Raw genomic sequence first — 13,896 nt, forward strand, 5'->3', positions numbered from 1 at the left:
TGTGAGTAACGGGTGGAAGTACAGTGGGTGCCGTGTCTGTGGCATCCAGTGAGAAAGTGGCTGTAACCTTGGAGGGAGGCTGGCACACTCTAAGTGCCCCGTGGACCCTCGGGCTCTGGAGAATAAGCCTGATGCAGCCTGGAAGCGGAGACCAGGCATTCCCACCTGTGCCGTCTCCCCCACAGCCTTTGCCAAGCTTTCCTTTTTGCTTATTTTATGGGGAAGTATAGAAGCCTCAGAGTAGTGTGATAGTTGGACAAAAAGACATATTATGATTTTGCATTATTAAAAGAACCAATGGAACCGTTTCAAACCTCTGAACAGAAAAGAGTGTCAATCTATTTCCTGGTCAAAGAAGCTAAGGATGGCTACACAAGCAGCAAGTCTGGGAAAAGGCACTTGAAGCCCAAGAGGATAGAGTGGCTGTCAGGGGTTGGGGAGAGAGTAGTTGAAAAAGAGGGGATGGTTTCTGAGCAAGATGGGCACGAGGTGGGCCCTACGCAGGGTGAGTCCAGTTTATGCTGTTCACGGTCTAGGGGAGGATCAGAGAGAACCAGGCCGGGGGCAGACTGCCCAGGCCCATTGCTGTGTCGGTAAGAAAGTGCCCTCCAGCCCTGACCTCCAGGAAAGGCGCCCAGCGGCAGTGTCAAGGGAGCCAGAGCACTGAGCTCCAGCCGGGCAGAGAGCGAAGAAAGGAGAAGAGCCCTGTGAGGGGAGGTGTGCTGGGAACCAGGGGAGGGGGAAGGGCAACAGAGGTGAGCAGAAGTCTGGGGGAAACATCTAACTTCCCCCCGCAGGGGCTGTCTGAGGCAACTTGATGATCTCAAGTACAGGGAGATCCCCGCTGACACCAGGGCCCACAGCACTGCAGACATTCCTCATAGCACCTCGTATTATTGCCCCATTTTATGGGTGAGCACATTGAGTCTCAGAGAGTCAAATGGTATCCAAGACCCAGAGCTGGTGTGTGGAGAAGGACTGGGCTCACAGGCCCTGCATGCTCTGTGCTCTCCCTTAGGGAGCCCGGCGCTTCCAGGCAGAACCCAGTTTCAGCCCAGGTCCCCTTTGAAAGGATAAGGTCTCACCTGCCTGAGGAGAACTGTCACTCAAGCACAGCTCCTAGAAATGGCTTAAAAATACCACGTTTTAGCAACACCTTAGAGTTATACTTCTGCAAGCTGCAGGCCACCCTGCTCCTGCTGTCTGTGGACTTGGAGCCCTCTGAACCCATCAGCTCCCCTCCCCCACCCACCCCAAAGCAAACGGGCCCCTTCAGAGGCGGCTCGAGGGGTGACCCAGGGCAGAGAGGGAGCCTGACTCACTCATGTAGCTCACGGTGGACGTTTTCTTGGGTCTGACCACCCTCGGCTGAACCCAGTCGTGTTTCCCTTCAGTCACGGGCGCTGTCTCCACCTCGTTCATCTCGTCTGTTTCAGGTTTTTGGACGTAAGTCCCTTCTTCGTAGTGAAGATGGAAGGAAAAATAAATAAATGCTGAGATTCAACAAAAATGCACTTTGCAAAAAAAAAACACAACACTTGGAACCTAAACTTGTTTGAGGTTTAGTTTGACAAAGAATCATTTCAGTGGCAAAGAGAAAGTTACATTTCAGAACAGACCTGGCCAGGTGGAATTCTACCAGCGAGTGAGACGGACAGGCCCTGCTCACTGTGCCTGCTCTGGCCCCAGGGGCTGCGCAGGGTGAGAGGCCCAGCTCCACACCGGGATTATCATCATGGTTTCCTGTCCTGCCTCCTCCTGCACCATCATTTGCCCAAGGAAGTGTATCCTCTGACCCCACACCATAGCTGCCTCCCCTATGAGGCCCTGGGAGAAGGGCCTTCCTCGTTTGTACACCCATTAAGGTGCACGAAGACTCGTGTCAAAGGCCTTGGGCCCACTGCCCCTCATCTCCAGCACATCCTGCTCCCTTTTCTGCCCCAAGATCACTTAACAGAACTCAACTTCTTTCCTGCACTGAGGTGTGGCTACCCACTGACATTGCACCCATCACGTAGAATGAGCCTGAGAGACCCGACTCTTGTTTTTTTTAAAAAAGTGAGTTCATTGGGTCCCAATCTTTTCCCCACCCAAACATTATTATTTCTCCACAATGATCATGACAACCGTATATTAAGACATTCTGATTAACCGAACAGACTGCATTTCTTATAAACATCAGTCTATGTATCTTCTAGTCTTCATCACAAAAGACAACTATTCACTGCTGGCCAGAACCTGTCATCAGGTTACCAAACCATAAATTTCAGCCAAAGCAAAGCAGAGGTTTGCTATTTGCATTTGCCTGAATGGCCTCCTCAAAGATCAACTGCTGCACATCTCTGCTGGGGACCGTGGCACCTTTACCACATGCGCCCCTGTCCCCCTCGGATGTCTGTGGACCAGGCTTGCCTCCTGCTCTCCCTCCATGAAAGAATCGACAGAAATGTGTTTGGGTAAGAAGGACTTCAAGGAGGAGGAATGAAGCACCCTCGTAGACCTCTTGGTGTCACTGGATTAATAATATTCAAGTCCCGTCAATCCCTCAGCCTTGTTACCACTTCTCTGTAAGGGCAATGGCCTCTGTTCTCCAAAGGGCAGACATCGAATGAAGGGCAGATGAGTGGTTCTCCAATACTTTTCGAGGCTGGAATTCTTTGCTTCTGTTTCACTGCCAATTCCCTTTTGTTCAACCTCCACCCCAGGCGAACCCAGTCCTGAGAGAATGGACGGGATTTAAGCTGGGAGGTGAACTGTGATCTTGAGCCCCAAGTCCGGTCCCTCGGGGATCATCCAGTGCTGCTTCTGGGCAGCTAGCTCACAGCCATGACTTCACTACCACCTGGTTTCCTACCGCTGTGAGCTCCCTGAGGCCTACAGCTAACCTGTTTCACAGCCCTCTGGATACTCAGCTCCCAGCACATAGTAGTTGCTCAATAAAATTTGCTGAATGAAAGATCATTAAACACCCCCCCATCCCCCAAAGAATTCTGTCTCTGGATTCCTTTGAAAAAAATATATTCCCAGTGACATTTAAAAACATTTAGGAAGGGAATTCTGAAAGTACCATTTGTAGCCAAGAGCTATTAGGTGAAATCTTTATGAAGACACCAGGTTTACAACGCCATTTGGCATGATCGACTGTCTCTGGTCTGCCTTCCCGTCAATGTAGCTACTCAGGTTTGCCCTTCACTGAAAGCCAGAGCTGTCTCTAGAATAACCGGGTTTTCTTCCACTGGCCTTTAGGGTTTTTATACCACATAATCGTGGCTTTATTCAGCCGAATATAGTTTGGTAAGGCAGTCTAAAGCATTTGAGGGCTCACTATTTAAGAAAATGGGCAGACAGTCCTCGCCCTCAGACACACACATGAAAAGTGGAATGCTTGCCCAGAAGACCGGCTCTATTTGAGCACATCCTAATTAAGATCCCCTGTGTGGACCCGCGCAGGCCTGGGGAAATTCCATGCCCGAGTTCACGGCAAGGTTACTGTGCGCACTGTCCATCCCGGACCCGGGGTCTCGGGGCACATAGCATTGCTTACATCATTCTGCAGATGCCCACTGCGGTCGATAAGTGATAAGAGCGCTCACAGCTAATGTTTCCTGAGCGCGGGCCTTTTCCAGTGTGTCCTCACAGCATCCTCTCGCTGCCCCGACAGACGTGATGAGCCTCACTCCACAGACAGAGAAACCGAGGCTCAGAGAGGCTAAGGGACCTGCCCAAGCTCACAGAGCTGAGAGTCAAACTGCCTTTCCCTGAAGCCCACACCCTTTTCACCGCACCTGGCAAGGCGAGAGGGAACAAACCTCTCTTAAGGCCTGTCCTTATCCCTGCTCCATCTCCATCATAGGCCAGGCCCTGCCGTGCACGCTCCATAGTAGCTTATGCAGGTCAGTCACCTGACAGGAGACTTGCTGCATGGTTAGCTAGGAAAACTGGCACACCTGCCGAGTGAAGCTGGCAATTTCCCACCAGAAATAAAGAAACAAGTACAGGGGCTTCACTGGGTGGGTGAACCAGCATCTAAGGCATCGTTGTCTATATTTGTTCTTAGAAGTTGGCTCTCTTGGGGATGCGGGTATTGAAGTGAGATGACGTGAAGAACACGCCCGCTCCGTGCCCCCGGAGGCACTGGTGTGAACCAGCAGTTGTAACTACAGGTGGTCAAGGTTCAGGGAGAGTCTGGCTGCAGTAAGAGCAGGAAGGCAGGTGCACTGCCAGTCTGTGTAGTCAGGGAAGGCTCCCTGGAGGAGGTGTGACACCAGAGCTGTGTTTCTAAGGAGGAGGAGGCATCTGTCAGGTTCCAGAGATGGATGAGACCCCCAGGCTGGGAGAGGACCAATATTCCTCACCAGGGGATGAAGGACACCATGCAGGCATAAGTGCAATCACATATCCCACTTCTTCAAGGAGCTAACCACCTGTGTTTATAAAGCACGGACTATGTGCAGGTTGTTGCGCTAGCAACTCACATCCTTCTCATTGCTTTAATTGTGAGAGAAAGGGAGGTAAAGGTTTCCAACTCTAGTCCACAGGCATTCAAGGGGGGCGGGTGCGTGCTGTAAAGGTACAATGGGGTCCCCCACCCACAGAGATGAACTGTGCATCAGTTCACCTTTGAGAAGGCCACTCAGCAAATGCGAATAGCAACTCTCTGCTTTGCTTTGGCTGAAATTTAACAGGACTGTACTGTCAGTGTTACAGATGGGAAAACTGAGGCTCCAAGAAGGCACGTGGTACGCCTGAGCCCACACAGCCTGCGACGGTAAACACGACCCTGCTCCACCTGAATCCAGACAGCTCTGGGCCGCGCACACACCGAGCCCCTCACTGTGGGGGACTCAGGAGGAGCCCCAATGGGCATCCTTCCTTACAACCCCCAAATCTGATGGAGACTCAACCCCTGTGGGTGACTGGGTGCTGGAGGCTTCATTTGGTGCGTGAACCAGCATCACAGTCTAGCTGTTTGTTTTTAATTCCTTGTTTGTTGTCTGTTTTATATCAAACTATAAGCACAGTCCCAGGGCCTGCCTGAATAGGACCGTGGAGACGGGACCTGACATGCCTGCCTGTTGCCCTCAGCCTGCATTCTTCTCCTATTCTTCTCCTTGTCCTCCAGGCCCCCGGGGTTGGCACCATAACCCTCTTTTCAGACAGGAAGACTGAGGCTCAGGGAGACCACCTGCCAAGGGCCCCACCACTGGGATGGGTGGAGTTGACAGTCTCAGAGCAGGTTGCCAGCCTCTAAAACCCATGCTTGGCTCACAAATCCAGGGAGCAGAGGGGGCGGATCAGGGAACAGTTCACCAAAGACGGGCGCGTGGAGACAGAGAAGAGGATGGCCCGAGAGGACACGGGAAGCGGGAGAAATTCCATTTAGCAAACGCTTACGGGTAGATCAATGGAACAGAAGAGAACCCAGAAATAAACCCACACCTTTATAGTCAATTAATATTTGACAAAGGAGGCAAGATCATACAATGAGGTAAAGAGTCTATTCAATAAATGGTGTTCGGAAAATCGGACAGATACGTGCAAAGAAAGTGAAACTAGACCACCAGCTTACGCCATACACAAGAGTAAACTCAAGACCATGCTGACTCATGCCTCAGGCCCTTGCACATGCTGTTCCCCCTGCCGGAAACGCGTTCACTTCTCTCATTACTAAGCTACGTCTTCTTCCTTAAGGACACCTGCTCAGAGAAGCCCTCCCTGACCCCATTAGCCAACAGCCAATGTTCCTGCTCGAAGCTCCCGGCAAACAGTTACTTCCCCTGGAAGACGAGAATCACTCCTCGTGGCCATAACCCCCTGGACCTCAGTTTCATGAGGCAGGCCCCTGACTGTCTGGCCGCCATAGTGATTCCCACTGATATCACCCAGCAGTTCCCTGGCACACAACAGGTGCTCAATGCATTTATACCAAATGCATGAGTTCTCATTTGTGCCTGAGATGTATTACGGAAGATGGGGTAATCACACCCATTTGCTGATGGGTAGAGGGATCGCCTGGTTGGAACGCCAGCCGCAAACCTGGTTTGTTGCTTCTCCTGTCCCCTCCTCCTCCGCCAACGGGCAGAATCAGCAATGAACCTGGGCCCCTCAGAGGGTCTGGGGCCCCCCACTAGCCACCAGTGCGTTCACCCCAGAGCCCACAGAACTGACCCCACGACCCCTCCATCAGGGAGGGCCTGGCACAGAGGGTGGCTCTCACTGCGTACCCAGCCCCCCTGCCAAGCCCCTCTGAGCCATCACGAGGCCTGTGGATGGAGCCACATGAAAAAACTCATCTTAACCCTAAAAACACGGAGAGGCCCTTTGGCCCAGCTATGCCTCTCCTGGGACAGAGCCTGAGGAAATATTCGCAATTGTGAGCAATGCTTTAGGCACGAAAGCCGTGCATTGTTTACAGTAGAGGGGTGAGTGGAAACATTCTGAGTGGCGACAACAAACACGTGGGGTGGGGGCTGGAACCTGCCCAGCCTAAGAGAGCCCAGGTTTGCCTGGGAGGGGGCGGCAGGTGTGGGACAAGGACGGGCAGGATAGCCTGAGGGAAAGCCCTGCCTAGCCAGGAGCTCCCAGAACACCACAGTCTAGCTGTTTGCTTTTAATTCCTTGTTTGTTGTCTGTCTCATATCGAACTATAAGCACCAACAAACAAGGACAGGGACCTGTCTGAGGGGATGCTGCGTTCAAGTCCAGCTCAGAATCTGGCCATGGGATGCTCACTGGGGGCACATCCAGGGCAGCCGTGGGTCCCCAGGGAACGGGGGAACTGAACCCCGAGTCTTCTTGTGCACAAGGAGGAGGAAGGAGGGAGGGAGGCGGGGTGCTGAGGGCGGCTGCCACAGGGCTGGGGAGGGGGCACCTTGGGCTCCATTGTTCCCGTCTCGGGATTTGTGCTTTGCATGAGCTGTTCTGTGACTCACAGTTTTGAAGTCATTTCCTACCTCGGTAACACAAGTTGTTCTTGCAGCCACCTCCGTAGCTGGGCGGGCACTGGGAGCAGGGCCGGCCGGTTTTGTACGGGGCCTCTCCAATCCAGTTCCCCCTGAGGACAGACAGAAACAGTCAGGAGGGGCCGCCACTCAAGGGCCCAGGTCACCCCTTTCCTGGCCCCACTCGGGGCTGAACACAGTGAGGGAGGAGGACAGCGGTTGCCACTTAAAGGGAAAGAGGAGCTGCCGGGGCCCCTCTGAGCGCAGAGTCTAAACAATTCTACAAGATCCCCAGCTGAGAGCTCCGTAACCCCTCCCTGACCTTAGTGTGTGTGCCTACACCCGCTGGCCCCACAGGTACCGCTGGTGCTCCCCTCACAGAACTCTGAACACTGTCCACCCCACCCAGCCCCAGCGCCTTTGTCCTGGAAAGCTGCCAGAACCCCTCTTTTCAAACATTTTTCAAATGAGTGAGTGTTTGGACCACACACCCAACCAGGTCACCCACCCTTCCAGCACCCAGGAGGGACATGCTGGAATCCAATCCTTTGACACAGGAAGGAACTGGGGCTCAGAGAGGCTCAGCGACTTGGCTGAGGCCACACAGCGAGATGGGAACCCAGGCTGTGGGCTCAGAGCCTCTGACCACACTCGGCTCTTAGGGCTGAGACCAAGGTCCCTCTGAGCAGCCCAGGCGCCGTCCATCTCCCTCGGAAGTGCCTGGGGCAGGAGGAACATCACAGTCTGGAGGCCACTCGGTGAGATTTCTCCGGGGGCCAGGGAGCAGGTGGTGAGTGGAATTCCCAAATCCTTCTCAAAGCATCTAAGTCTTTGGCAGCACAAACTGGAGCTGTGAGTGACCGGGGACCAGTCTCTGCAATTTGTTTTAGAAACTCCCTACGTGGTCGCCCAGTCTTCCATTCGTTCTCCCAGGAAAGGGTTCGGGCCTGCTGCTAGGCCAGGCTGGGTGCCCCCCTCCTCCAGCTGAGTGGTGAAGAGCAGGTGCCCTAGGTCGGACCCCAACCCTGCCAGCTGGTGACCCCCACTTTCCCCAGCCCTGAGCCCATCTGCTCTGTAATGGAGTGGGGGAGGGGAGACAGGTGAGTGACTATATGGACACCTCAGACCCAGGCCGGCTCAGGTGAAGGCCACACGCTCTGAGCGCTTCCTAAGCCAACAAGCGTGTCCAGGTGATGTTTCTGACAGCTCTCCAGGGAGGCCAGGGAGGGCCCTGCGGGTGTTGGCCAGAAGACAAACTGCAAAAACACGCTCTCTGTTTAACCTCCGGCAGCTCAAAATAGCGGATGGCATCACCCAGGGCTGTGTGGGCATCAGGCTGGGGACGGAGGGCGGGGGCCCATTACACGCTCATCGCCTCAACCCCCACACACCCGGGTGACGAATGGTAGTGTCCTCACCATGCTCAGAGCCCCCTCAGCTGGCCACCTCTGCTCGGGACACGCAGGCTGGCTAGGGACTCATGGGGGCCTTTGGAAGGACTCCCCCAACAGCCCCCTGCCAGGCAGACCGAGAGGGCCCCAGAGCCTGTCCTGTTGCTGGGTTAGACTCAGTAAGTTTCTTCAGACTATCTGGACCCCCAGGTGGCTCATCCCTCCCCCGGCTGAGACGCCAGCTGATCGAGGGTTCTGGATTTCCTCGAGGACGAGCCACACCTCTGATGTCCTGGAGGAGCAATGCTCGAGTGAGCGTGTACGGAGGGCTGGCTGGGCGCCAGGCTCTGCACCAACGCCCTGGCCATGGACAACCGCTTTACTCTTCCAACAGCCCCGTAAAGTAAGCGTCCTCTCCAATGCATGAGGTCGTGAAGGTACAAGACCCTTCACTCCCCACCCTGCCCAAAAGGAGCTGAGCCCAGACACTACCCCTGGGCCCACCCTCTCAGCCTCTGCCCGCTGCAAGGCCAGGGGCTCTGCCGGCTGAAGGAGAAGCCATGGAATACCACACAGCCATCGGAGAGCGGCCCATTGAACACACGATACCACAGACAGACCTCACAGAAGTGGTGCTGGGAGGAGGCTGTTGGGCTCGTGAGGGCTTATTTGTCAGGTCCATTCATATGAGACAGACTGGCAGATGGAGAGAGAGGTCAGAATGGGGCCACTCGGGTTGGGGGGCATCCTGAGGTGCTGGAAACATTCTCTGTTTTGACCTGGTGGTATGAACTGAATTGTGTGTGCCCACAAATGCATAAGCTGAGACCCTAACCCCCCTTGTGGCTCTAAGTGGAAGTGGGACTTCTAAGGATGTAATGAAGGTTAAATGTGGTCATAAGGGTGGGGTCCTGGATGGGATTGGTATCTTTATAAGAGACATCAACGAGTGCACGCGCTCTCTCTCTCTCTCTCTCTCTCTCTCTCTCTCTCTCTGCCTCTGTTTTCCAGTGTGTGCACCAGGAAATATCACATGAGGACACAAGGAAATGCCATTTACAAGCCAGGAAGAGTCCTCGCTAGAAACTGGCCCTGCTGACCCTTGAGCTGGGACTTCCAGTCTCTAGAACCGTGAGAAGTAAATGTTTGTTATTTAAGCGCCCAGTTTCTGGGTGCCCGAGCAGACAAATACATGTTTGTAGGTGAGAAAATTTATCAAGCTGCCTACTTAAGATTAGTGTCTTTAAGCCCAGCCGGCATGGCTCAGTGGTTGAGCATCGACCTATGAACCAGGAGGTCATGGTTTGATTCCTGGTCAGGGCACATGCCCGGGTTGTGGGCTCGATCTCCAGTGTGGGGCGTGGAGGAGGCAGCCGATCAATGATTCTCTCTCATCATTGATGTTTCTCTCTCTCTCTCCCTCTCCTTTCCTCTCTGAAATTAATAAAATATGTTTTTAAAAAAGATTAGTGTATTTTACCCTCATGGATTATTCCCTTTTCAAGAAAAGGAGTGGGAGCTAAAGAAGAGAAGGGTTGGATTTTTGATAGGGTCTTCTAGTGTATTCCTTATATAAAGAGTCAAATCAAATTATTTCTCACTCCCCACCTGCCCCTCTGCCAGTTCCACCACCGTGAACCAGTTTATTGCTCTTCCATGGGCTGCGTCCCTCCCCATCAATGACATAATCCCCCTTATCCCTGTGGGCTGCTGAGACACGGCCACCACAGCGTGCCAGATGGTTGATGGAGAGTTCTCTTTTCCTCCCAACCTCAGCAATTCCCCCTTCATCGCACCCATGGCCACTCTGGACCCAAACCAAATAAATGAAGTCATTCCCATTTCATTCAGTCACTGAGCAAATACACCTTGAGGCCCATAATGTGTAGGGCATGGTGCTAGGATGGCCGCCAGCGTGCAAACCGCAGGCTGTGAGCTGGGTGAGGAATTCCCCAAGAACGAGCACATGTTTGCCTGATGAGCAATGGAGGTGAAATGAGTCAAGGGATAAATGCCATCGGGCTGCGTGAGGAGGAAGAGGGGCTGTGACATCAAGACTCGATGTGGTCCCTTCTGAGAGGGGGAAATAGAAAGATGCAAAAACCCCATCTAACGGGAATACCTGTGTCATAGAGTGCTATCTGCTGCATATTTTCAGAGAAAAAAATAGTACTAATATTGCTGTGGCAGACCCCACTGGCTGCCCAGGCGACAGCTATTCCTGCTTCTGGTTTGTGCAGGTAGTCCCAGAGGAGGCTTGTGCAGTCAAATGGGGCAATTCCATTGGTCAAAGCCAATTGGAGCGATCTGGTTCCCCCCTTGTCTGCAACTGGTCTAGTGCTAGCCAATGACCTAGGGAGAAAGTGGGCCGGGTGAGAAAGGCCTAAGGAGAGAGGTCTTTTCTACCATTCTCCTCCCTTCTGCTTGGGAAGATGTGATGCCCAGTGCTTTGCAGCCAGGGGTCCACGAGGAGAGGATAGCACAGCAGGAGGGCAAACGGAGCCTGAGCGCTGGCTGACACTGCTGATCTGTTATGCTAACCCAGATGCTCCTATATAATGAAAGGCTAATATGCAAATTGTCCCCTCGACCGGGAGTTTGACCAGGAGTTCGACCAGGAGGCGGGGCCGGCCAGCCAACTGCCCGCGGCCCCTCCCCCCCCGCCATCCCTGCCCCTGATCGGCACCCCCACCCTGATCAGAGATGGGGCTGGCCCGCCAACCTCCCGCGTCCCCTCCCCGTGGCCCGCTCGGCCCATTAGGCCCCAATTGGGATAAGCCGGCTAGATGACCCCTCCCCCCAGCATGAATTCATGCACCGGGCCTCTAGTGTGAAATAATGAGGAGACGCCGCTGTTGAAGACAGTTTCAGTGGGTCCCCCGCAGCTGGCGAAAGCATCCCAGCCCACAGCACCATGCCGACTTGTGCTTACTTCGGAGAGTAGTTGCAGACGAGGTAGACGGCGTTCTCCCAGAGGTCTCCCCAGACGTTCATCCTCGGGCAGGTGTGCACGGCGCAGCCGACCCTGTTGGTGGTGGCCCACACTATCTGAAAAGACCACAGCCCTGCGTCAGAACCCAGGGGACCACCGCCTGAGTTCTGTCTCATATTGAACTATAGGCACCCCAGGGCACACAGTCTGGCCTGGATCACCGGGTGCTGGTTCGAGGGTCTGTGGTGAAGGGATAAAGGGCCAGATTCCCCCCAACCCACCGAAGATCTAAAATAAACAAAACCAGAAACTGAAAAACAAACCACACACAAGGAATGCCCCAGCGTGTAAAAGTGCCATAGAAGCTTCTCGTGCTCAGTCTCAGGGCTCGACCTGTGAGCCGATCAGCCCACCAGCTACACTTTGAGTAGCATCAAATTGAAGGAAAAAGTTAAGGCGATGACAGTGGCGGTTTTCCGACTGGGCAACAACCCTGCAGGGCCCAGTGAGCGACTGGGCACGGTGGGCTGAGGCCAGGCCACCCCTCAGTGTTACCTGTGTGTAGTGGGTGCACATGGCCCCCGAGCACCGCTCTGGGCACCAGGGGTTGCACTCGTGGGGGTAGGGGTAGGTGTAGTCCTTCACCTCGTCATACCAGGACTGCACATGGAACCCGGGAGAGCGATACCTGCAGGGACAGATCAGCTGGTTATGTTCCGGCCACCGCACACCCGACAATGGAGACGGCTGCTGGCCACCACCACCCAGGGGTTGACTGGAGGAAGGGCTCCTTCAGGGGCCATAGCCCCCAGTCCTGCCCAGCACCTGTTAGAAATGCTTACAACCCAAATCAGCTAGGGGCTTCCCTGGGCGTCCCCGGAGTGTCCCTGGGGTGGCCCACATGCTGCCTGAGTGTCCAGGAAACCTTTTACCTGGCCCCCAGTGAGTCATTTCATAATTATATATGTATTTTCATGTACATTTGGGAAAATATATGCAGTCCATGAACCCTATATTTTGCTTAAGACAAAACTTGATTTAAGACATTTAAAGTCAATGTAGAAAAAAATATTGAGTAAATATTTAAACAGGTGCTGCACAGATGGGACACCCCCTGTGGCCGGGAAGGGTCTGGAAGCTGGGAAGCAGCTAGCTACAGGGGGCCAGGCAGATGGCCCCCACCACCCGCCAGTGGATGGTCATTGTTGCTCAGCTGCCTGGGGGACCCAGGGACTCAAATGCAAGGTGGGAAATTCATTCGGGCCAGAGCCCGTGGCATACAGAGCTCTGCAGTCAGTGCACAGATCCTCTTGAAAACTTCCTATTTAGGATTTCTTACGGAGCCTCTCGGCCACAATAAGGAGGGCCCGGGGTCATCATCGTTGGTGGCCACTGCCCCTCGCTGGCCCCATCCGCCAGGCTGGCACCGGTTATTTTCTTAGGAAAGAAAATAAACTGGATGCAAATCCCAGGTCGCCGTCGCCAGCGAGTGTAAACAAAGCGGTTTCAATAAAAGAGAAAGGAGGCGCGGGGCCTGGCCATTTCTGAGAGCGCTGCGGTGAGATGGGCAGTTAGAGGTCTTGTAACAATTACTGTCGGAGCCCAGAGCGGGCGGCAGTGGTCAGGGCCGTGGCTGGGGAACGGCCTGCGTTCCTGGAGCGGCCGGGGAAGGAACACAGCCACCGAGCGGCAGCGCGAAGGGACACCCACCACCCGTCCGGTCCCCAGAGCCCAGCCGGGCGGGGCCGGGGGGCTTGCGAACGAGGGGCTCTTTAGGAACGCAAGCTAGTAGCATTTACCAGAAGGGGAGACCTTGGTGTCCTTGGCCCGCCCAGCCACTCCTCAGAGTTATCCTAATAAAGCAATTCAAACGAGCCAACAACAACAACACAAGCAAGCCACGAGAATGGGATGGCTAAATTAGGCCTGTCTCCTCGATAGCCCATGGGCAGCCTTCGCGAGACGCTAACCATGACGGCTATGTAGTAGGGAAATTGTTTGGTATTGTAGGAGAAGGGGGAAAAAATGAATTGAAAGCTGTCCTGGCCACAGTTACAACTGCACAGAAATATGCCGGCCGACAGCCAAAGGCTACACGGGCGCCCGGAGAATGAAAGGAGCTGCGGCAGGCGGCGGGATGATGGATTTCTTCCCCTGCAGACGTCCCGTCCGGTGCCATCGGGGACTGACTTTATGGAAAGCAGAACCCACCCGAGGAGAGAGTGCCCCGTGGATCTGCTTCCAGGAAGTCATGTCTCTCCAGATCCAGCGTGACACCTGCCCAGGTCTGTCCTGAGAGGGAGCGGCCCTCAAGGACAGCGAGCAGCTCGTGGCCAAGTTGAACTCCGGAACTCCGGGAGCTGAAAGACGTCTGGGGCAGAGTCAAGCAAAGCCTGACCTGTATTTTGAGGGGAGAGTTCAAGTCCGGTCCGACTTTTCGATGACGGGGACAAAATGAAAGTGGACCCGGGACCCTGGCCTCCCTGGGTCGGATTCAGAGGCCTTGGCTCAGCCGCTGGCTGTGGCTCCGTAAGTCTTAATTGGTCAAAAGACGTTTTCTCCACTTTCTCTGATGAAACCAGCCCCAGCCTGGAGGGGACTTTCAGCCAGGCTGTGTGCCTGCATATGTGGC

General features: G+C 54.3%; 1 protein-coding gene across 1 annotated transcript in view; it reads right to left on the reverse strand.

Moving 5' to 3' along the window:
* The window catches only part of CRISPLD2 (cysteine rich secretory protein LCCL domain containing 2), a 64,218-nt gene that overhangs the window by 27,638 nt on the left and 22,684 nt on the right, over positions 1-13,896 (reverse strand). Inside the window, exons 4-7 of the mRNA XM_059667173.1 lie at positions 11,820-11,952; positions 11,265-11,380; positions 6,954-7,054; positions 1,323-1,457 (exon numbers count right to left, since the gene is read on the reverse strand). Coding sequence (XP_059523156.1) covers positions 1,323-1,457; positions 6,954-7,054; positions 11,265-11,380; positions 11,820-11,952 — 485 coding nt within the window. The remainder of the gene's footprint in view (positions 1-1,322; positions 1,458-6,953; positions 7,055-11,264; positions 11,381-11,819; positions 11,953-13,896) is intronic.

This window comes from Myotis daubentonii, chromosome 15 (assembly GCF_963259705.1).
Source record: "Myotis daubentonii chromosome 15, mMyoDau2.1, whole genome shotgun sequence".
NCBI classification, from domain to species: Eukaryota; Metazoa; Chordata; class Mammalia; order Chiroptera; family Vespertilionidae; genus Myotis; species Myotis daubentonii.